Below are 23,393 nucleotides of genomic sequence, written 5' to 3'. Positions count from 1 at the left end.
CGGATTCCTGTCCGGGCGTCAGATCCAAAATTACCGGGATCCCCGCTTCGCAAATCCCTAAAAATGCGTTGTCATCGTCAACAGGTGCCAGTTAATCTAGCTGATCTAGTTGATCGGGTTCAGATATAGATATAGCTATATACTCTTATGCATATTCGATTATGCAAATCGGTGCGATTACATCAATGGACTTGAATAGCTCAGTGAATTCCACGTTTGTCCAGATGTGCATCTGGTAAAAGTATTTTTCAGGTATCTGTCACATTTTAATATGAATCATTATTATTATAAGTTTTTAATAAAGAATTAGAATTTAGATGTTTGGTTTGGTTCTTTATTTTAAAGTTATGATTATATAATTTTTATATTCTTTATATTAAAATATATATATTATATAATGTGTCATAACAAGATATTTATAATCCTCCAAATCAAAAAGTACCCCTTTCCTCATTTTATTATTTTTGCATTAACCCGTGTTTGCCAATTTAAACACGGATGTTTATAACACTGGTGGATGTTACAAGTAAAGAGTTCAAAGAAACTCACATTAATATATTATTTACGCGTAAATTTGTGAATGAAAGCAGCCATTATCTTTTGGGTAAATAACTTGTCGCTATCAACCAGACTTAAGAGATTTTTTGTTATTTCTAAAGAATAATCATATATTTAACAAAGATGATCCTTATTTATGATCTGCAAATAAAGAAGTGTGCCCTATGTGAAAATGCCATATTAATCTCTATTTAAGGTTTAAATAAAAAAGGGAAAAGTAATATGCTAAGGTAGAGAACTCATTTAAATTTGCTTATAAAATACCTTTAAATGTTATGTAAGTATTTGATCCTATCAGTTTTATAACAGAATCAGGATATATGTATTTATGTACTTGTTCTACTTGAATTTAAATCTTTATCATCATCTCTCTTAGAATTATAAATAATCATATTGATCGAATTAAACCAAAGCTCAAGTTTGATTTAATCTCACAGGACATTTATGAAAGTTCCTAAAATATTTGATAAATTGAAAACAGCATTTTTCCGATTGAAATAGTGTCTAGCCAGATGGTTCGGATCGATGACCGCTAAGATCGCAGAACCGGGAACTATATGCCTTGGATATTGGATGGGTGGTTGGTTAGTGGGTTGATGGGTTTGCTGTTTTCAATGGGCGGGGGCGAAATCTATCCATCAGCCCTCGACCCCCCGATATGCATTAATGGTTTTGGTTGGCTGGTGCTTGGATTTGGCCCAAGACGTTATAGACAACTTTGGCGCATTTAAATGATTCGATGCGATGCGGCTGTTGTTGTTTATATCAAATCAAATCGAATCGAACTAAAATCTGGTTCCGAGTCGGGCCAGGCATTATATGAATATGATTTCGAGGCGGCGGGTATTCAAATCAGTCCGGCGCCCCATAGTTGTTGTTATTTCTTTTCTTTCGATCGGCCCTCTCGGCTCGATCCGAAGCCAAAGTCAGGCGCGTGCTATCCGGCCGATGTGAGTGTGTGGGCTATATACCTATACCTATACCCATAGCCAGACCCAGACCCAGACCCAGATATATATATATAGAGAGCCTATATGACAGCGGCTAAGCGGGGCCCGCCAGAGGCGATAAAAGCCCCAAGATATCTCCGAAGTAGATCAGTTTAGTTCAGAATTCGCAATAGTCCCAAGCCAGACATTCAAACGGTTCGACTTTGAAGACCCCCATCGAAGACCCTTAATCGCAGAACCTCCATCGAAGAACCTCTAGCCACGACAGAGATCCTAATGCTCGTCTGGAACGATAAACAGGATACCAACTTTACATTCATTTGAGCAGAGTGCTCCAATTGCCAGGAGTCGGACCGGAGACACCGTTGAATTTGGAATTTTTGTTTGATTTTTTTTTGGGTTTTTTGGTATTCGTTTTTTTTTGTAAGGGCCGGTGATAATGCCCAGCAGTGTTGCCAACGAGAGTCAGTTCCGATTCCAGAGCAGTCGCAGTCGGGCCAGCTGTCCGAGCCGGAGTCCCAGTGACTCCCCGGACACCCCGCAGTCGGTCGCGGTTACTCCCAACTGCGATGTGGTGGACCAGGCGCTGGCCGAGCTCCAGCTGCAGTCGCAGGACCTAAAGGCGTCCACCAGTAGCAGCAGCAGCAGTGGACGCTCCGGATGGAAGATCAAGGGCTCCAAGTTGTCCCTAAACACGCACAATCGCATCCGGAACATTGTCGAGTCGCTGAAGATCAAGCCGAATCCGGAGAAGCCCATGATACCGCTGTCCATTGGTGAGTAAAATGATCTTCCCTTGAGATCCCTATTTTTAAAGAAGCCATCTTTGCCATTATTAAGTTAAGCATATTTACAAACGTTGAATAACAACCAAGACGGTTGGAATTTGTGTTGATGAAACCATATCATATTATATGATATATTAAATTACTATAATTTCTTCTTAAGAAGCCCTATTTTGATTGGCTTTTTTTCGTATTTTGCTATATTTATATATTATTTCATCAAGATTAGACTAGGTTGCCTTAAAAAATCTTTAAATATTGTTAGTTATTAAGGATAGGTTGCTTTATCGCCTAAAAATAGGTGTATCTCAGAATTTTTACTATGATTGCATAAAAACATAACTTTTTGGAGACTTCCTAGTTCAGGTAAACCAAAACTAATTTTGTCTAATCATCCCAAAACTTTTTAAGTATTTCGGCTAATATATGCTGTACTACATATATTTTCTTAGAATTTTCTATAGATCGAACCACATCAACTATCACTAATTTACACATTCTGCATTATGCATCGAATTCTGAGAAAAGCTAATATTGAGGTGCAACGAATTCAATGACTATAAATTATATCTAAAATTCTCAGAAAAACTATCTTTTCGATGCTATAGGTAAATTATACCTGAACTAATGGAATTATATTTCAGTAGTTAGTGCGAACTATCCAGTTTCGTGGGGAACCTGCTCCTCATTTTACCATATCCCCATAACATCTCTGACGTTTGGGCTACAAGTTGTCGGACTCATTTGAATATTTTGGATGTGTGATCTCGTTTGCTTTTGCCGAATTTTTATTTTTCATTTTTGGCAGCTGACTCGGCAGAAACTTATAAACTAGTTTTGCACAAAAATGAACGCCGAAATGAATGCGGTGCCATTGTGAAAAAAAGTGATGCATATGTTGTACACACCCACAAAATCGAGCCAATCAGAGATCGGTGCATTTAGCGCGAAATATCCTCGTATTCCTCAGAGGAATTCGGGTTTTCGGTCTTAGGAAATTTACAGAAATATATTATGCATTTCGTCGACCGGCGAGAGTTTCTAAATTCTTGCTAAAATATGCCAAATACCAGATATATAAAGTCTGTAAAGCTGTTGTTGTTTCGATTGTTGTTCTTGTTTTTATTTATATTTGTTGTTTTTTTTAGTAATATCATATTATTTTTGTAGCCAGGCACGCGCACTGTATTTGTGTGTTGAGGGATATTTGCATAAAATGTAGTTCCACCTGTTTGGCGGAGTCGAGAATAGAACTCGGGATCCGCGCCAGAAAATTCTGCCGCTTGTTTATCCATCGGAATCGGGAATCGAAACTAGGCGGAAACGAACGAGTTAGCCATTGACCCAATGCAATCTGTGAATCGAGTGCGAAGTCACATGATTTTTACTTTTAACACCACTGACTGACCCATAAGATGAGATAACAAATCAAAAAATATCCTAACCTTAGGGATTATCATGAGATATTAGTCAAAATTTCTTAATAATATATTGTTTAGTATTTTTAAATTGTATTAAAATGTTTATAATCCTCTATCCCTTCCCATCCCAGGTGATCCCACAACCTTTGGCAACCTGAAGGCCGCCGATGAGACAATGAAGGCGGTGTTGCATTCGCTGGAGAGCGGCAAGTACAATGGATATGCCCACACCCAGGGTCACGAGGTCGCACGCAAGGCGGTGGCCAAGTACAGTGCCCACCAGCGCCCCGAAGAGGAGATCGATCCCAACGACATATTGCTCTGCAGCGGCTGCTCCTCGGCCCTGGAGTACTGCATCCTGGCGCTGGCCGATCGCGGCCAGAACATCCTGGTGCCGCGACCCGGCTTCTGTCTGTACCACACCCTGGCCGAGGGTCTGGACATCGAGGTGCGCTACTACGACCTGTTGCCCGATCAGCAGTGGCGCGCCGATCTCGTCCAGCTGGAGAGCCTGATCGACGAGAACACCGCCGCCCTGTTGGTCAACAATCCGAGCAATCCCTGCGGCAGTGTCTTCGATGAGAGCCACCTGCGCCAGCTGATCGCCATCTGCGAACGCCACTATCTGCCCATCATCGCCGATGAGGTGAGTGACCGAAGGGGAACCCATAAAAATGGCCAGGCACTATCTAGCCACAGGTTGTTGGCCTTAAGTTTGGGATAACTTAATGGGTTTTTAATTTAAATACTATATTTTTTTAAAATATTTTTAAGTCCCAACAAGAAATATCAACAATATCATTATATTAATTTAAATACTACATCTAAAGAAGTTTCAAATCCTAACAAGAACAATCATAATAATGGAGCACATTGAACAGTAGTTCTTTTTAAATACTACATTTTAAAAATATATTTTCAAATCTTTATAAGAAGTATCAAAAATAGATTCATTAAAAATACTATATAAAAAATAGGTCAAATCCTTAAATCCAAAAAATTATGCAATCCAATCAAGAAATATCAATAATGGGGTTTTATTAAAATATTATATTTTTATTAAGTATTTGAAGTTCTATCAAGAAATATCCAAAGCTTACATTATATTAAACATTTTATAAAGATATTTGTATTCGATATTACTGTTTCGTAGTTAATAAAGTACTGATTCTTCCGCAGATCTACGAGCACTTTGTGTTCCCTGGCTCCAAACACTTGGCTGTGAGCAGCCTGACTACCGAGGTTCCAGTTTTTTCCTGCGGCGGATTGACCAAGCGCTTCCTAGTTCCCGGATGGCGAATGGGTTGGATCATCGTGCACGACCGGAAGCAGCGTCTGGGCGATGCCGTCAGAGGTCTGAAGAACATGTGTGGTCGCATCCTGGGTTCAAACACCATTATCCAGGGTGCATTGCCTGAAATCCTGACCAAAACACCACAGTCTTATTTTGACGGCGTAATTGATGTGCTTCACGTAAGGCGATTTAAATTATTCATAAAATCTTGCATTTTCTAGACATTTTTGTAGATTAATTTTTAAAATTTGTATAACAATGTTGCTAAAATGATGGTATAAAAACAAACAGTTTTTGTAAATCAAAAGTAACTTTATTTAAATAATTATTTAAAGGAAATCCTTTCAACAATGTACCTACAATACAGCCAAAAATGTTATTTTTAAAATAACAAAATTTTAGTAGAAGTTCAAGCCGTTTTTTAAACTCCTTTTCATAATTTTTTTTATGTTTTATTCACTAAAGCAATTTAAAATAATTTTTTTTAAGAATAATCATTTTCTTTAATGATTCTTGGTGTGTAAAATATGATTTCGATAGATACTTCGAACATTTTTTATTCTTTAGCTCTATTAACCTAAACATCCCCACTTTTCTATCCCACAGTCGAATGCCACACTGGCCTACAAGATGCTGAAGCAGGTGCGCGGCCTTAACCCCGTGATGCCCAATGGGGCCATGTACATGATGATCGGCGTGAGCATCGAGCGCTTCCCGGCCTTCAAGGACGACACCCACTTTGTCCAGGAGCTGGTCAACGAGCAGAGCGTCTTCTGTCTGCCGGGCAGCTGCTTCGAGTACCCGGGATACGTGAGGATCGTGCTCACGGTGCCCGGGGCGATGATCGAGGAGGCCTGCTCCAGGATTGCCGAGTTCTGTGAACGCCACTTCAAGAAGGACTCGCGCGCCTTTATCGAGCACCGACTGCTGGACGAGGATCTCGCCTTTTGAGCTGGGAGCAAAACATTTATTAGACATTCTAGACTACAATTTTTATCAAGTGTACATAAGTATGCATATATGCATGCATGTATGTATATAATATATATATATCAATCATTAACTATCCAATATAAGGAGTATTGTCTCAAAAAATTGCTGGAAAAGTGAAGCGCGTCCCGCCTTCCAGAGCGAGCGAGTGAGTACACACACAGATAGACAGAAAGAGAGAGGGCAAGTTAACTGCGGTTAAGTAAATGGTCGTTATCGAGGAGGTCTGAATATAAATATATATAATATAAATATATATGGGCCTATATTTGAGCTATCTGGCGCTGTAGGCTGGCTGGGGTTCTGTGCAGGGTGTTAAATTTGGAAAAAATACCGCTCCTTAGGAGCTTTATGATATGGTGTTTTCGAATTAAGGGCATTGATTGTTATTAAATAATTTAACTTATAAATCGCTGTAAACTAAAAAATACGATGTGAAATGCTAAAGTTATGGGTGGCAGATCTTTTATAATTCGATAACTGATTTGTGCTGTCCTAGGTTGTTCATCTTGCTTTTGAGTCGTTTTAATATGAAAAAGTGTTGGTAAACGTAGTTTTAGGTTCAAACAAGTGCTGTTAAGTGTTATTTAATGGTCCCTACAGTTCAGCATTCTGCAATGTTGATGCTTAAAAATATTCAATCCTAGCTAAGGGCTCTTCAAACTCCTGAAACTGTGTGTGAATGTGATTTGCTAATTTTGTTTCTGATTTTTTGACTGAATCCTATTGATTGTGATGGGTGTTTTTTATGGGGACCTGAGCACTAGAACCCAATCCCGCCTACAGACTAACGGGGAGAGGGGCAGCCTTTTGCCTCTACATGTGGTGAGGATGCATTTTCCTATCCATTTCGGTCTCCACGCGGGCCTCATCGATTCCCGCGACTGTGGGCAGGCCGCCTGGCCAGTGGAGCAGCTCCTGCTCGTGCTCCATGATCATGTTGGCCTCCGCTGTAATGGAATAGAATTGATAAAATATAGTTGGGGAAGTTGATTTTATATAGTTCGAAAACCAAATGGGTTAAAATATTTATAACAGATAGAACTCATTTTAAACTGATTGTATATAGATGAGGAATATCGTATTAACTATAATCTTTTCAATTTCCACTTATTGATTGTTAATCATATAGGGGTGCTCTTCTATGTAAAACTGATTTACAGATTAATATAATGTTACCCATTAAAGTATACTGTTTGGATGTTAAACAAATTTAAATATGTTATAAGTGATTTAAGCCCTCTATTGTTAACTGTAGTGATTTCAAAATCCTATTGGTTTCTGTTGCGATTTCTTGTTAATTACCTAGGAATCACCTAGTAATACCTTATGTGTGTTATAAAGTGATTTTATTTTAAAATATATGATAAATCCTATTAACAGATTCTGTTCCAATGATAAAGGGAATATTTCTTTTTAAGTGATTTAAAAACCCTATAGATTTCGGTGGTGGATTGATTTCTGCAGATTTGATTTAGACCCACCTTGGATGCGGTGCAGCTTGCTGCCGTAGGCCCAGTCCGTATAGTATCCCATCACGAAGGTGAGCGGCAGGAGAGGAGCCAGCGCGGACACCCGCTTGACCCGCTGGTAGTAGCTGGCGCAGCCGTACAGGGCACTCACGTAGAAACCACTCAGCCAGTAGAAGAGCTCCCGGTGCTGGGCAATGGCCAGGGCCTGTTCCCGCTGCTTGATCTGATAGTGCATCTGGATCCAGCGCTCCATCTGCGAGTGGTCGGTTCAGATTCCAAGGGGGGATTATATAAAGCACTGGGCGAAGGACTCACCTTGAGCTCCTGGCACTTGCGGTAGCTGGGATCATCGTGCTCCGGATAGCCACTACCGGAGGTCTTGCACGAGGCCGTGGCACCCATTTCGATGCGATTGCTGCTCGGAATTGTTGGAATCTCCTGGTCCACTGGTCGGCCACTCCGGAGTTGCGAAGTTGCCACCCCGGCGAAAGGCCCCAATCGACCCGTATCACTGCGCAGGCGTCGTAACTTTTTTGGGGGTTGGATGTTCCAGAGACCCAAAGAGCCAGCCTTAAATGACGGCCCCGAGGAACTGTCACTTTAGTTGGCTGACTGGAGCACTGCCTGACTAACAGACTGAGTGGCCGTAACTCCCAGTCCCCGCGCGTCCGTAAGAGGAAGAAAACCCCCATTTACGAAGACCTCGGCGCGTGTTTGGTATCCAAAAAAAAAAAAGAAAAAAAAGAAAAATAGGGTTTTCTATCTGAAAAACCGGAAAGTGCGGCTACCAAAGGCCACAATATGAGTGCTTCAGCAATCCATTGATGTGCCCACTGTGATACAAATCGCGCGAACTCCGCTCTCCTCCGCCACCAAAATTAAAAACCACCTACCGCACCACCAGGCGAAAAGTGAGTAGACGTCCATGATGAGTAAGGCTAAAAAGCCGAGAAGTGCAGGGAAAAATGCCTTCACATGAAGCGAGGTGATTGCCATTGAGATTTGGATAGGAATTGGGACTTTGGATACGGCTGCGTTGGTAATGACAATAGATTTGCGATTGGGGATGGGATGAGATGGTATTGGAAGGTATGAATAGAATGCCATGTATATAGTACATATATGTACGCATATACGGCGAGAAGTGGTTGCTCTCGGGGGTTGCAAGTGCCAGTCTTTGATCCACACCGAAATAAATGTTGATGCCTTCGAAGATTCATTCAAGGCGTTACAGTAGAACATTCCATCAGTTTTATTTCACATAATAAAATTTAAGAAGATACAATTTCTTTAACCATTGTTATCTGCTAGATCTAGGACCACCTTTTTGCCATTCATGAGTAGGGATTAAAAACACTATAAAATAGGCTATATTATCTTATAAATATCAACCTTCTTAGAATATGATATGAACTTTATTATGATAACAAAGCTTAAAGTAATTGTTCAGGTACTTATTAGGTACTTCGTATTATCTAATATTTTCTCACGGTGCATTCAGGGAATGTGTGAGTGGGCTTGAGTGGTGCACCTTCAGCCCACCTTGGCAGCTGTTCGAATGTAAATATTGACACAGGTCTTCGCTCTAATTGCCGCCTATATATATGTAGTTGGATGAGGTGATCCATAAAATGTGGGAGTGCAAATTAATCGCTCATAATGGTCGATGTTTGGATATCAAGCGTACTTGGCACAAGTAAAAAATTCGGGCATTTCATGATTCCACTTAAATATGAATCTTAAAATGTATGTTATTAATGAAATCGTACCCTTTTCGAAACTCTCTTAGTTATAATTTGAAAGTTAGATGTTCGATTTTTGTTTATGTTTTTAAAATAAGTATTAAGAAATAATTTCTTGATAATGAAATATGATATTTAGAGGGAGACTCTTAAAAAGCTCTGGCATATATAAGCATTCAAAAGAACGTCCTTCTTTGTATTTCTAATACTTTTAATTAATACACTCTTCAAATAAATCGTAGTAAGTCCCTTAATTTAAAAGTAAATTTAATCATTTTTATTTAACACATGTAATCTAATAAAGGATTTAAGCTTTAATTAAAAACATGAAATTATTTTTTATTTAAATTTAAAATGATCAAAGTAAATTAGACTAATATTGAATAAATATATTCAAATTTGATTTAATTATTTTCAAATTCAATCATGGAATTCAAAATGCTTATAATATTAAATACAACATTTGGAATTCCATTCCGTATCCCCTTTTTTTTATCAGTGTATGTACTATATTTGGTGTATCCTAATTTATTTATCTTCTTTTCCACAGCGAACATAAACTATCGACCGTTCCAGGGTCAGGATGCGCCGCTTGAATGATTGACCGTCTACAGATTCGTCGCTTGGGTGCAGCTGCTAGAAACAAACGCGCAGGAGGCGGAGGTGGCGCAGGAGGAGCGGGAGGAGCAGGAGCAGGAGGAGCGGGAGGAGGAGGAGCGGGAGGAGGAGGAGGAGGAGGAGGAGCAGCGGGATCGGGAGCGGCAACTGGAGCGGTAGCGACCCCAGCCAGCGGCACGGGCGGCCACCACCAGCAGCACCACCACCATTCGCTTCCGTACTCCACGAGCGGCATCAACACGCCGGCGACGGCCAGCACCAGTTCCTCCAGCGGCAACAGCTTGACGCCGCAACAGCAACAGCAGCAGCAGCAGCACCACCACCAGCCCCACCACGGGCACCACTTCGGCCACCACCAGCATTCGCTCCACCATCCGCCCCACCACCATCCGCACCCGCATCCGCATCCCCACTCCCATTCCAATCCCCACCAGCATACGCATCCCCATCTGCGCCATTCGCAGCCCGCGTCCGCCAGCCAGTTCAGCTTCAATCCATCGCCGGGCAGCAGTCCTGGCAACGGACTGGGTCTGGGCGCTCGCCAGGATGCGGCCAGTGCGCTTAATAGCCCGACGACCATTGTGAACTCCGGCAGCGGCAGCGGCGGTGGCAGCAGCGTCGCCTTCGGGATGCAGCCGCAGCAGCAGCAGCAGCAGTCCCTGGCCGGCGGAGGAGGCGGTGGCTCCTCGACCACGGCAGCCCCATCCTCGGGCGCTGGTCACAACAATGGAGCCGGTGCCGCAGCCGGACTGGGATCAGCAGTTGGCGGCGGCGGCGGTGGCGGTGGTGGTCTCAATCTGCTTGGCGGACTGGGCGGAATCGGTGGCATGGGCGGCGGAGCAGCTGCAGCCGGAATGGGCATCTGCGGAGGGATCAGCAGCACCGTGGGCAGTGCCGCCATCACCGGAGTACCGCCCATTGGACTGGGCATCGCCACCGGCATTGGCAACAAGATCATGCTCGGGAGGAAGCAGAGCCTCAAGGGCGGCGAACCCTTCCTGGCGGACTATGGGCCGGAGGAGTCGCTCAACGAGAGCGCCGACATCGAGTGGGTGAACAAGCTGTGGGTGCGCCGCCTGATGCGCCTCTGTGCCCTCGTCTCGCTGACCTCCGTATCGCTGAACACGCCCAAGACCTTCGAGCGGTATCCCTCGCTGCAGTTCATCACCTTCGCCTCGGACACGGCCGTCACGCTGCTCTTCACCGCCGAGATGATCGCCAAGATGCATATCCGGGGTGTGCTGCATGTGAGTACGGTGCACTCAGGGAAAAACCTAAAGTTCCTAATACTAAATTCATTTTGATGGCAAAGAGGGCTGGGTTCAAATACCACTGCTGCCCATTAAACTTTTTTTTTTTTAAATGTATTATTATAAAATCAAAAATCATTATAAATTACTAGCTTGAAATAAATCAATAGTCCAGGGTTCAAGTACCACTAGTGCACAATAAACTTTTTTTTATAATTGTTTATAATATTTATCAATATATTCTACACATTTTGCTTCCATTATATGAAATGAATTAAATTAAGTAGTATGAGATAAAGTATAAGGTCAGGGTTCAAGTACCAGTGCTGCCCAAAACACTTTTTTATAATTTGACAAAAATCATAAAATCAGAAATCACCATAAATGTAATACTAATCATACAAACATATTTTAGAATCATTTTACATAGTTAAAATATTATAAAAAATCATTCCTTAAAATCAAATCGACGAAAGTCTTGATCTATTACCTATATTATACTCGTTCACAGGGTGAGGTGCCTTATCTGAAAGATCACTGGTGCCAGTTTGATGCTTCGATGGTTAGTTTTCTGTGGATCTCGATCATTCTGCAAATCTTTGAGGTGCTCGAGATAGTTCCCAAGTGAGTATTTTTTCACAATTAATATCGAATCAGTTATATAAATATATAAATTCTTCCATCCTAGGTTTTCCTACTTGTCTATTATGAGAGCTCCTCGACCGTTGATCATGATTCGCTTCCTACGAGTCTTCCTTAAATTTAGTATGCCAAAAAGTCGGATCAATCAAATCTTCAAGTGAGTATCTGGGGGATTTTTTTCAAGCGCTTTTATAATTCAAAAATTTTCCTATACAGACGTTCGAGCCAGCAAATCTACAATGTGACACTGTTCTTCCTTTTCTTCATGTCCCTGTATGGGTTGCTTGGGGTTCAGTTCTTTGGCGAACTGAAAAATCACTGTGTGATGAATAACACGGAATACGATCACCTGCAAAGACCGTGAGTAAATAAATGAATACGAATTTAAATTAAAGAAGGTTAAGAACTTGAAAAATATCAAATATATTTAGTGTTCTGACGATCAATTCGCTGGCCATTCCGGACACCTTCTGCTCGATGGATCCCGACTCCGGCTACCAGTGCTCGCCGGGAATGGTCTGCATGAAGATGGACTTCCTCAGCAGCTATGTGATCGGGTTCAATGGTTTTGAGGACATTGCGACGAGCATCTTCACAGTTTATCAGGCAGCCTCGCAGGAGGGTTGGGTGTTCATCATGTACAGGGCAATAGATTCGCTGCCGGCCTGGCGTGCCGCCTTCTACTTCAGCACAATGATCTTCTTCCTGGCGTGGCTGGTGAAGAACGTCTTCATAGCGGTGATCACGGAGACCTTCAACGAGATCCGTGTGCAGTTCCAACAGATGTGGGGTGCTCGCGGTCACATCCAGAAGACCGCAGCCTCGCAGATCCTCAGTGGCAACGATTCCGGCTGGCGACTGGTGACCATCGATGATAATAAGCACGGCGGTTTGGCACCGGAAACATGCCATGCCATCCTGCGATCGCCGTACTTCCGCATGCTGGTGATGAGCGTGATCCTGGCCAATGGCATTGTGACCGCCACGATGACCTTCAAGCACGATGGTCGGCCGAGGGATGTGTTCTACGAGCGTTACTACTACATCGAGCTGGTCTTCACCTGCCTGCTCGACCTGGAAACGCTCTTCAAGATCTATTGTCTGGGCTGGCGTGGCTACTACAAGCACTCCATACACAAATTCGAACTACTTTTGGCCGCCGGAACCACCCTGCACATCGTACCGATGTTCTATCCCTCGGGATTGACCTACTTCCAGGTGCTGCGGGTGGTGCGACTGATCAAGGCCTCACCGATGCTGGAGGGATTCGTCTATAAGATCTTCGGACCGGGGAAAAAACTCGGATCACTGATCATCTTCACCATGTGCCTGCTGATCATCAGCTCGAGCATCTCGATGCAGCTCTTCTGCTTCCTGTGCGACTTCACCAAGTTCGAGTCCTTCCCGGAGGCCTTCATGAGCATGTTCCAGATCCTCACGCAGGAGGCCTGGGTGGAGGTCATGGACGAGACAATGATCCGGACCAGCAAGACCCTCACACCGCTGGTTGCTGTATATTTTATCCTGTACCATCTGTTCGTCACCCTCATCGTGCTCAGTCTGTTCGTGGCGGTGATCTTGGATAATTTGGAGCTGGACGAGGACATCAAGAAGCTGAAGCAGCTCAAGTTCCGCGAACAGAGCGCCGAGATCAAGGAGACACTGCCATTTCGTCTGCGCATCTTCGAGAAGTTTCCCGACTCGCCGCAGATGACCATCCTGCACCGCATCCCCAACGACTTTATGCTGCCCAAGGTGCGCGAGAGCTTCATGAAGCACTTCGTCATCGAGCTGGAGACGGAGGACTCGCTGGTCGAGAACTGCAAGCGACCCATGTCCGAGTGCTGGGAGTCCAACGTGGTCTTCCGCAAGCAGAAGCCCGTAAGGATCATGAACAAGACGGCCAAGGTCCGGGCAGCCGGCAGTAGTCTTCGGAAGTTGGCCATCACGCACATCATCAAGTGAGTTAAAGGGTGTAGCAATCCCATGTTTTCAAGACACCCCTATGTTGAATATCCTGAGCCCTCTATAACTGTGTATCACATTTTGTTTTTACCTAAAATAGCCCTTCGAAATTTAGGTATTTTCTTTTTTTTAAGAGTTAAAAATCAAAAATGTTTATTTTCAATTTTAAAATAATGCAAAAATTGGTCAAAACATTAAATTTTTGACAAAAATGTGAACACATTTTTTCGCCTTAAAAATTCAGTTTTTTGGTTGCCATAACAAAAATATACGTCAGAATGAGGAATGCCATACCTCGTTGAGCTCGTTGTTTAATTCCCAATCAATTGGCATTCTTACCTGAAAATTTTTGATTTTTGCCATTTTTCGCAAAAATAGAGGATGACCCCTTACAAAAAATGAGAAAATTGGTCAAAAAATAATAATAAAAAAAGAAATTTCCTAAAAGTGATAAGGATCGTTAGCATATTTAGCAAGCTGTTCAAAACAGTCGGTCTTTTAGTTGTACGCCTTGATTTGGCTGAACTACGATGAAAAAACCGAAAAAAAATGTCGCATTTTTGGCAAAAATCTGAATCACGTTTTTTTGTCGAAAATCGGAACCCTTTTTTCGCCATAAAAATTCAGTTTTTTGGCTGCCATAACAAAAATATAAGTCAGAATGAGGAATTTCATACCTCGTTGAGCTCGTTGTTTAATTTCAAATCTTTTGTCATTCTAACCTGAAAATGTTTCATTTTTACTATTTTTCGCAAAAAAAGATGATGATTACAAAAAATGAGAAAATTGGTCAAAAATTAATAAAAAAATTTTTTCCTAAAAGTGATGAGGATCGTTAGCATATTTAGCAAGCTGTTCAAAACAGTCGGTCTTTTAGTTGTACGCCTTGATTTGGCTGAACTACGATGAAAAAACCGAAAAAAAATGTCGCATTTTTGGCAAAAATCTGAATCTCGTATTTTTGACAAAAATTCGAACCCATTTTTTTGCCTTAAAAATTCAGATTTTTGGTTGCCATAACAAAAATATAAGTCAGAATGAGGAATGCCATACCTCGTTGAGCTCGATGTTTAATTTTCAATCAATTGGCATTCTTACCTGAAAATTTTTAATTTTTGCCATTTTTCGCAAAAAAAGATGATGTAACCCCTTACAAAAAATGAAATAATTGGTCAAAAAATAAATTTTCATAAAAGTGATGAGGATCGTTAGCATATTTAGCAGGCTGCTCAAAACAGTCGGTCCTTTAGCTGTACGCCTTGATTTGGCTGAACTACGATGAAAAAACCGAAAAAAATGTCGCATTTTTGGCAAAAATCTGAATCACGTATTTTTGACAAAAATTGGAGCCCTTTTTTTCGCCTTAAAATTTCAGTTTTTTTGTTGCCATAACAAAAATATAAGTCAGAATGAGGAATGCCGTACCATTCTTACCTGAAAATTGTTCATTTTTGCCATTTTTCGCAAAAAAGCTTTGTAACCCCTACAAAAAACGCGAAAATTGGTCAAAAAATAAATTTAAATTTAAGCGATTTTGCAATAAATTTTTTTTTTGTAATTTTAAAATATTTTTTCCAAAATATTGCATTGAGTATTTTTAAGAGGAGCTACGTTAATGCCTGAAATTTGCCAAATCCCCCTTAGCGATAGCAACAACCAGCGCCTGATGCTGGGCGACTCCGCGATGCTGCCCGTGGTGGGGACGAAGGGCGGCGGTGGGCTGAAGTCGCAGGGCACCATCACCCACTCGAAGCCGTGGCGCGTGGACCAGAAGAAGTGAGTAGCTGGGCCCTGCCCCACCGAGGCGGCGCGACCCGTTTGATGTGTGTCCACTACCAATCCGCAGGTTCGGCTCCCGCTCCATCCGTCGCAGCGTGCGCTCCGGTTCCATCAAGCTGAAGCAGACGTACGAGCACCTGATGGAGAACGGCGACATAGCGGCGGCTCCAAGGGCGAACTCCGGACGGGCCCGACCCCACGACCTGGACATCAAGCTGCTGCAGGCGAAGCGGCAGCAGGCGGAGATGCGACGCAACCAGCGGGAGGAGGATCTGCGCGAGAATCACCCGTTCTTCGACACGCCGCTCTTTCTGGTGCCGCGCGAGAGTCGCTTCCGGAAGATTTGCCAGAAGATCGTGCACGCGCGCTACGATGCCCGTCTCAAGGACCCGCTGACCGGCAAGGAGCGCAAGGTCCAGTACAAGAGCCTGCAGTAAGTGGAGTCTCCGGTGTCCAAGGGAGTATTAGATCTGCACATTTTCCATTTACCCGATGTTTTCGCGTTTTTTTTCAACCTTTTCTTTATTAAATACCATTTTTTGGTAACATTGGATAATGAAATGACATAACAATAGTCAGGATAAGCCAATAACACTATGATATAAAAGTTCCCACTGGAAATCGAACCTGGGTCTCTTAAAACGCAGTCCTAGTTTCAGAGAGAATAGATATATTTTTTTGCTCATTACTCCTCATAAAATTATTATTTATGTAAAATCTCTTTAGAAAGGGGTTTTCACCCCATTATCCGAAAAAGGATAGTATACTTTATAATATAGATGGGTTTCCAAACATTTTAGTAACCATCATCTTGTGAAATTTTTTTTTTTTCACAAAAAATGATAACATATCTAAACAATATAGTAATAATCCCGATAAGCTAATAACACAGTAAAATCAGTGTAATAAGACACCACAACAGTGGGTATTAAACCTGGTCCACTTAAAATGGAGTCCTAAGTAGTGTAAAAACCCTATAAAGAATGTATTTACCCCATTGGGAAATACAGAGCAGTACACTTTACATAGGCACTACGAATATCCCCAAATTTAATCGAAAAACCCCTTTGAATCCTTTGCAGCAACTTCCTCGGGCTGGTCACGTATCTAGACTGGGTAATGATCTTCGCCACCACGCTCTCGTGCATCTCGATGATGTTCGAGACACCCAATTACCGGGTGATGGATCATCCGACGCTGCAGATCGCCGAGTATGGGTTCGTTATTTTCATGAGCCTTGAGCTGGCGCTGAAGATCCTGGCCGATGGCCTGTTCTTCACGCCGAAGGCTTACATCAAGGACGTGGCCGCCGCCCTGGATGTGTTCATCTATGTGGTGTCCACCTCGTTCTTGTGCTGGATGCCCCTGAATATACCAACCAACTCGGCGGCCCAGCTCCTGATGATCCTGCGATGCGTGCGGCCGCTGCGAATCTTCACCCTGGTGCCGCACATGCGGAAGGTGGTCTACGAGCTGTGCCGGGGCTTCAAGGAGATCCTGCTCGTATCCACGCTGCTCATCCTCCTGATGTTCATCTTCGCCAGCTACGGTGTTCAGTTGTACGGTGGTCGTTTGGCCCGTTGCAACGATCCGACAATCTCGAGAAGGGAGGACTGCGTCGGTGTGTTTATGCGACGGGTTTTCGTGACGAAAATGAAGCTTACTCCGGGTCCGGATGAGTCCTATCCGGCGATGCTGGTGCCACGGGTGTGGGCCAATCCGCGGCGATTCAACTTCGATAATATCGGGGACGCCATGCTGACGCTCTTCGAGGTGCTGTCCTTCAAGGGCTGGCTGGATGTGCGCGATGTCCTGATCAAGGCCGTGGGTCCGGTGAGTTCACAGGTTCCTTTGGTATTAATAGGGGGCCAAATAGTGCATCTTAGAAAATTTGGAGAACCTATAGTGATCGAAAATATTTCGCAGGGCTTGTCAGAAACACACAGTAGTTCTCTTCTATTGTAAAATTATTTATAATGATCAACGCCGATAATATTAACAAAATCTATAAAATATCCTTGCTGAAGTATAGTACTTGGAACACTAAATTAGATATCTGTTCAAAATGTATTAGCCTCATTTTATAAAAAATAATAATTTTCTGACTTTTTATAAAAGAATCGAATATTTAATAATTAATATGGTATGTTGATTTTCCACATATTTCTCTGTAATTCTTTTTGGACCCTTGATCATTATATAACCCTTTTATCCTTAAACTGGAGATAAAATGATATATTTTCGTTAATTTTTTAACATAACCTTGGAGAATTTAATATTGAATGATTAAAATGGCATGTTGGTCTTCCAAATTCTTCTCTGAAATTCTATATTTTAATTATTCTTATGGACCCTTGATCATTGATATAATCCATTTTCCCTTAAAATCCCTTTGATCTTTGATATAATCTTGTTCTCCTTAGAATGAAAAATTGAAGAAGGAATGATAAGAAGTGTACATTAGTGCTCCACATTCTTTCCCCTATAACCTTTTTTATATTTTTTTTGATCCTTTGATCTTCGATCTAATACCTTTTTCTTTACAGGTGCATGCAGTCTATATCCACATCTATATATTCTTGGGCTGCATGATCGGCTTGACGTTGTTCGTGGGCGTGGTCATTGCTAATTACTCGGAGAACAAGGGAACGGCTCTGCTGACCGTCGACCAGAGGCGTTGGTGTGACCTCAAGAAGCGTCTGAAAATCGCCCAGCCGCTCCACCTGCCGCCCAGACCCGATGGCCGGAAGATCCGAGCCTTCACCTACGACATCACCCAGCACATCATCTTCAAGCGGGTCATCGCGGTGGTGGTGCTGATCAACAGTATGCTGCTCTCCATCACGGTTTGTACCGGGGCTTTCAGGGGTTAAACGGAGCACGAAGTAACTGCATGAATCTATAAAATGTATCCCTAACTGTATCCCTTAGAAAGGTCTAGCTTCAGATTGATCATTTCAACAATTTCATTAAGGATAATATTCACATAGTGAGCCAAAAAAAACATGACGACAAAGAAAAGGGGTTCAAAAGTCATTAAAATAGCTAAATTAAATATTGTAGTAGAGGGAATTTGTAATGTATTATTTAATGGTAATATATTGGTATTTTTTTCTTTCGCCACTGTATTATTTCATTTTTAAAATATTCGAAATACTATTCAATTCCACATCAAAATGGGTTTGCCAGAAGTTCAGATATATATTCATTTGGTAGCAAATAGTATGTTCTAGTTTATGATATAATAATAATCTTGTGAAAAGTGTAAATCATTTGTGTATTATAACGACAAATTTAAAATTAGATGGGCATACTTTCGAGATACATTCGGTGATATAAGTAGGCCGCCACAAAATATGCTTTTGACTTTCATAAATAACCGCTCTAGGCCCAAAGTCATAATAACTGCATGCCAGCACGTTTGTACAAATGCATATAGCTATATATAGAAAAAGGTGGTCAATGACCCACTGAAATCCGAAATAACTAGCAATAATGCCAATAACCGAAAAACAAAAACAAAAAAGCATAGCAAGATAATGAATGTATGGAGTTATGAATTGGAACAGTAGTATGTAACTGCGTAGCTTAGAGCTTAGAGATTACAGATTAGAGGTTAGCCTCGGAGCTCCCGACTTGGAGCGGTATACTCTATCGTCATAGTCTCTTGTCTCAATTGTCTACTGCAGTGGATCAAGGGAGAGGTGCATACGGAACGCCTGGTGATCGTCAGTGCGGTATTGACCTTTGTCTTTGTGGTTGAGGTGGTGATGAAGAACATTGCCTTTACACCGCGCGGCTATTGGCAATCTAGGCGCAATCGCTATGACCTACTCGTCACCGTTGCTGGTGTGATTTGGATTATATTGCAGACCATTCTGCGGGTAAGTTGTCACTGCTGTTGTTGTCCAATCAAAAAAAAAACACCCACCCAACCAACCACAACCATACAACCCAAGAACCTAAAAACCATCAGTACACCACTGAACACTGACCTCTGACCTCTAATCTCTGACAGAACGATCTGTCCTACTTCTTCGGCTTCATGGTGGTCATCCTGCGCTTCTTCACCATCACCGGCAAGCACACCACACTGAAGATGCTCATGTTGACCGTGGGCGTGTCTGTATGCAAGTCCTTCTTCATTATCTTTGGCATGTTTCTGCTAGTCTTCTTCTATGCGCTGGCCGGGACCATTCTCTTCGGTGAGCTGGGTTCCAAAAAAAAAAAAAAAAAAAAAAAAAAAATATTACAAGTGTTATAAATAAAGAGTGTACCAGAGCCAGACCCCCGAAACCCAACCGCCCGTCCCTACTGACCTCTCCACCCGGCTGATTCTCGTTTCAGGCACGGTCAAGTACGGCGAGGGCATCGGTCGGCGAGCCAACTTCGGGTCACCCGTCACCGGGGTGGCCATGCTCTTCAGGATCGTCACCGGCGAGGATTGGAACAAGATCATGCACGACTGCATGGTCCAGCCGCCGTACTGCACCCTGGGCAACAACTACTGGGAGACGGACTGCGGCAACTTCACCGCCAGCCTAATCTACTTCTGCACCTTCTACGTGATCATCACGTACATAGTGCTCAACTTGCTTGTGGGTAGGTCTCCCTAGGAATTGTCTGGCTACTTGGAACGTTCTATGAGTAACCAAAGTTTTGTAACAACTACGTAATTATTAGGAAAATTGCATCATTATCATTACGTAAATAAAAAAGTTTTAAGTAATTTTATTGTAGAATTCAATAAAGATATCCATTTCTTTTATAAGACCTATAAGACCTACCAAAAATAATATTTATAAATTGAGTTTTAAAGAAAATCTCTGCTAATCAAGTTCTAATTTTGAATTCTTTTATATCGACGAATTCTTCAGACATTACCAAAACTTTTTATACCAGAAATCTTATCTAAAATCTATACCATACATATCATTTATAAATCCTAAGTACCTAGTCGTCGGGTTATATGTGAGTTCATTTGTATAACAGCCGATTTCCAATGATACTTGAAATAAGAAGTGATTTTATGATGCTATATCACAATTTCCAATGAAATTCTTCTCTTTCTGCAGCTATTATCATGGAGAACTTTTCCCTCTTCTATTCGAATGAAGAGGATGCCCTGCTTTCGTATGCGGATATACGCAATTTCCAGAACACCTGGAACATTGTGGACATCCATCAGCGAGGAGTGATACCCGTGCGGCGGGTGAAGTTCATTCTGCGCCTGCTGAAGGGACGACTCGAGTGCGATCCGCAGAAGGATCGCCTCCTGTTCAAGTACATGTGCTATGAGCTGGACAAGCTGCACAACGGCGAGGATGTGACCTTCCACGATGTGATCAAGTGGGTGATCTTTAATTGTTAATTGTCCATAGTGGATAGATTTTAGCCGTATTAATATCCCACCCATCTCAAATCCATTTCAGCATGCTGAGCTACCGCTCCGTGGACATTCGAAAGGCGCTGCAGCTGGAGGAGCTGTTGGCGCGCGAGGAGTTCGAGTACCTGGTTGAGGAGGAGGTGGCCAAGATGACCATCCGCACCTGGCTGGAGGGGTGCCTTAAGAAGATTCGGGCCCAAAATGCTAGCGTACGTCTTCAAAATTTTCAGTTACATTTACCTTATAAAGTTATACCTTCAAAGTAATCCATATGTAGATTTTCAAGTGCTGACTTTTTAAATTATTTTTTATTTAATGTCGAAAAATGTGTCAGTGCTTTAAAACACTCTTTTCCGATTTTTCAAAATATCTCAAAATAGTTAAAATAAAATATTTTTGTTTTGAATTAAGGCTTGTATATAATATTTAAATTAATATTGCCGTACAGGGGCTCTGGTAACTGAAGTCCTTCGGTCTGTATTATAAAATATTATGTTCCAATTTAAAAATATAATACAGTTTCATATTAGAATATTTTATTTATTACCCATAACTTAAATAGTTCAAAACTGGTTCCGTTTTTAAGAAACTTGGGCATAACTTAAGTCAGTTAGCTGTAAAAATGGCATGTAAATAAAAAATATGTCTAAAGTGTATTTTTTGTGTTCCTAATAAAACATTAAGATTGTTTAATTTTATTTTATTGATTTATTTTATTTATTTTTTAAAAACTACAATTTAAAATTCTTAATAACTTACAACCTTTTATTGTTTCTATATCATTGCAGAAGCAGCAGAACTCGCTGATTGCCGGCCTGCGGGCCACCAACGAGCAGCCCGTGATGCGGCCGAATGTCCAGGAGGACAAGGCTCCTCTGGGCGTGGCGGACAAGTCGGCGATCAACACGATCAGTGGGGCGGTGGCTGGGACCTGTCCGCCCACCAGTGACGCCTTCTCGCCGACCTTCAGCTCAACGGAGAACGAGGAGAAGGATGGCAGTAGCAGTGCGATGGTGCAGTTGCCTCACCCTGAGCCACCACTAACCGGAACCGGAAGTTCGGCGACGGTAGCGGCAGTTCCGGCAGTCCAGACCGCCGCCGCTCGTCACGTGATGGCGGTGGGCAAGCGGGGCTATGCCCTGAATCGTTCCGATTCCACGGGCAGCTCGGCGGGCAGGAAATTCCTGGCTCCTACCTCCAGTGATCCGCAGCAGCGCTCGACGCTGAGCGACAAGGAGCGGCTGCACATCAGCAGTCAGCAGCGGAAGAAGAACTCGATGACCACGCTGCCACATGCGGGTCAACTGGGTCAGTTGGCCAAGCAGCGGGGTGGAGGCGGCGGCGGCGGCGGCGGTGGTGGAGAGGCTAGCAAATCCTCCAGCTTCTTTGCCCAGCTGAACAGCGAGATTGGCCAGTTCCATTATCCGACAATAAACGCAGCAGCCGCCGCCGCTGCTCTCCATGGCTATGGGCATGGACATGGTCAGCACCAGCAGCATCATCACCATGGCGGCGGCGGAGTAGGAGGAGGAGGTGCCCTGGGCAGTCCGTCGGCCATGATGAGCCAAATGATTGGGGGCAGCGGGAAGTTGCTGCCGTTTAATAACCAGGCGAATGCCGTCTACGAGGTCCACGACTGGTGGCAGGAGCAGGTTCTTTGTCCACAGACCAGCGATGACGAGATCTAGCAAAGGCCCAAGCGGAGAGCGGGAGGAGGAGCCAGGTTGGGAGGAGCATCTGGAGGAGCAGTAACGATAGCTGGATCCCCGCGAGGATGGCCCAAAGCCGGAAGCCGGAAGTGCCGCAGAGGTGGTGGAGCTGGAGCCTATTAAACATTATCAACAACTAGTGGCCTAGAACTTTTTTGTATATGCCTAATAAGTGTAAATGTATCGGCCTCACAATTAACGGTTAACAATTCTTAACGAGTATATAGATATATTAGCTATAGTTTAGCACTGGGTAAAAATGAAACAAAAACAAACGAGAAAACCCAAACAGAAAAAAACAAGGGCAACCATTAGTTTTACGTTTTGTTGTTGTTTGCGTGCTAGATGGTAAATATGATCAGTCAGTCGGTAACTTTGTTATAGCTTAAATATATATATAAAGAAATATATATTATATATATGTGTAATGAGTATATTGCATATGAATTGCATATGTCTTATGTATAGTGCAAATTTATAAGCGCGCTGCCTCACCAAATGGAGCATTGAAATTCGTAAGTTGCGTAAAACGATTAAGTAGCTAACGAATATATAGGAATGCCAAACAAAATAAATCTCCATCTTACCGATTCGAACTAGCCAAGTTTATACCAAATAGTAGATGTAGAAAGAAGACACGAAATAATACACACACACAAAACCAGACACCAAATAGAAAGAGATGCCTATTAAGATATTTTGAGATTAGCCAAAAAAGAACTCAGCACAAATTAATATTAAAGTTATTACTACGAGTATAGCCGATGCCCCATTCAATGCGACCTCCCCCTTCCGAAGTGAAGCGTAATAAAAATCGTTGAAATTGCAGAAC

General features: G+C 42.6%; 3 protein-coding genes across 4 annotated transcripts; 2 read left to right on the top strand and 1 right to left on the bottom strand.

Moving 5' to 3' along the window:
* The first annotated feature begins 1,616 nt into the window (after nucleotides 1-1,616).
* On the top strand, nucleotides 1,617-6,079 carry LOC119558282 (tyrosine aminotransferase). Its single transcript, XM_037871657.1, has 4 exons — nucleotides 1,617-2,284; nucleotides 3,846-4,360; nucleotides 4,894-5,187; nucleotides 5,615-6,079. Exons 1-4 carry the CDS (start codon nucleotides 1,948-1,950, stop codon nucleotides 5,957-5,959), a joined length of 1,491 nt encoding a protein of 496 aa, XP_037727585.1. The 5' UTR covers nucleotides 1,617-1,947; the 3' UTR covers nucleotides 5,960-6,079.
* A 134-nt stretch (nucleotides 6,080-6,213) lies between these two features.
* LOC119558283 (plasminogen receptor (KT)) lies at nucleotides 6,214-7,954 on the bottom strand. Its single transcript, XM_037871658.1, has 3 exons — nucleotides 7,786-7,954; nucleotides 7,483-7,723; nucleotides 6,214-6,948 (listed from the first exon to the last, which is right to left on the bottom strand). Exons 1-3 carry the CDS (start codon nucleotides 7,870-7,872, stop codon nucleotides 6,815-6,817), a joined length of 462 nt encoding a protein of 153 aa, XP_037727586.1. The 5' UTR covers nucleotides 7,873-7,954; the 3' UTR covers nucleotides 6,214-6,814.
* A 113-nt stretch (nucleotides 7,955-8,067) lies between these two features.
* Nucleotides 8,068-23,387, top strand: LOC119558280 (sodium leak channel non-selective protein). Of its 2 annotated transcripts, none has more exons than XM_037871656.1 (16): nucleotides 8,068-8,381; nucleotides 9,763-11,077; nucleotides 11,592-11,704; nucleotides 11,769-11,879; nucleotides 11,939-12,082; nucleotides 12,154-13,683; nucleotides 15,332-15,463; nucleotides 15,561-15,899; nucleotides 16,549-17,299; nucleotides 18,013-18,312; nucleotides 19,156-19,350; nucleotides 19,485-19,671; nucleotides 19,814-20,068; nucleotides 20,542-20,815; nucleotides 20,899-21,061; nucleotides 21,641-23,387. In XM_037871656.1, the coding sequence occupies exons 2-16, from the start codon at nucleotides 9,809-9,811 to the stop codon at nucleotides 22,538-22,540; spliced, it is 6,663 nt and encodes a 2,220-aa protein (XP_037727584.1). In that variant the 5' UTR covers nucleotides 8,068-8,381; nucleotides 9,763-9,808; the 3' UTR covers nucleotides 22,541-23,387. The 2 variants fall into 2 exon arrangements, with proteins under 2 accessions (XP_037727584.1, XP_037727583.1); XM_037871655.1 differs by having other exon boundaries at nucleotides 15,534-15,899.
* The last annotated feature ends 6 nt before the right edge of the window (nucleotides 23,388-23,393 follow it).

The sequence above is a fragment of the Drosophila subpulchrella genome, chromosome X, assembly GCF_014743375.2.
Source record: "Drosophila subpulchrella strain 33 F10 #4 breed RU33 chromosome X, RU_Dsub_v1.1 Primary Assembly, whole genome shotgun sequence".
Taxonomy (NCBI): Eukaryota; Metazoa; Arthropoda; class Insecta; order Diptera; family Drosophilidae; genus Drosophila; species Drosophila subpulchrella.
The sequence above is the reverse complement of the archived record's forward strand: the minus strand, read 5'-3'. Positions and strand labels throughout refer to the sequence as shown.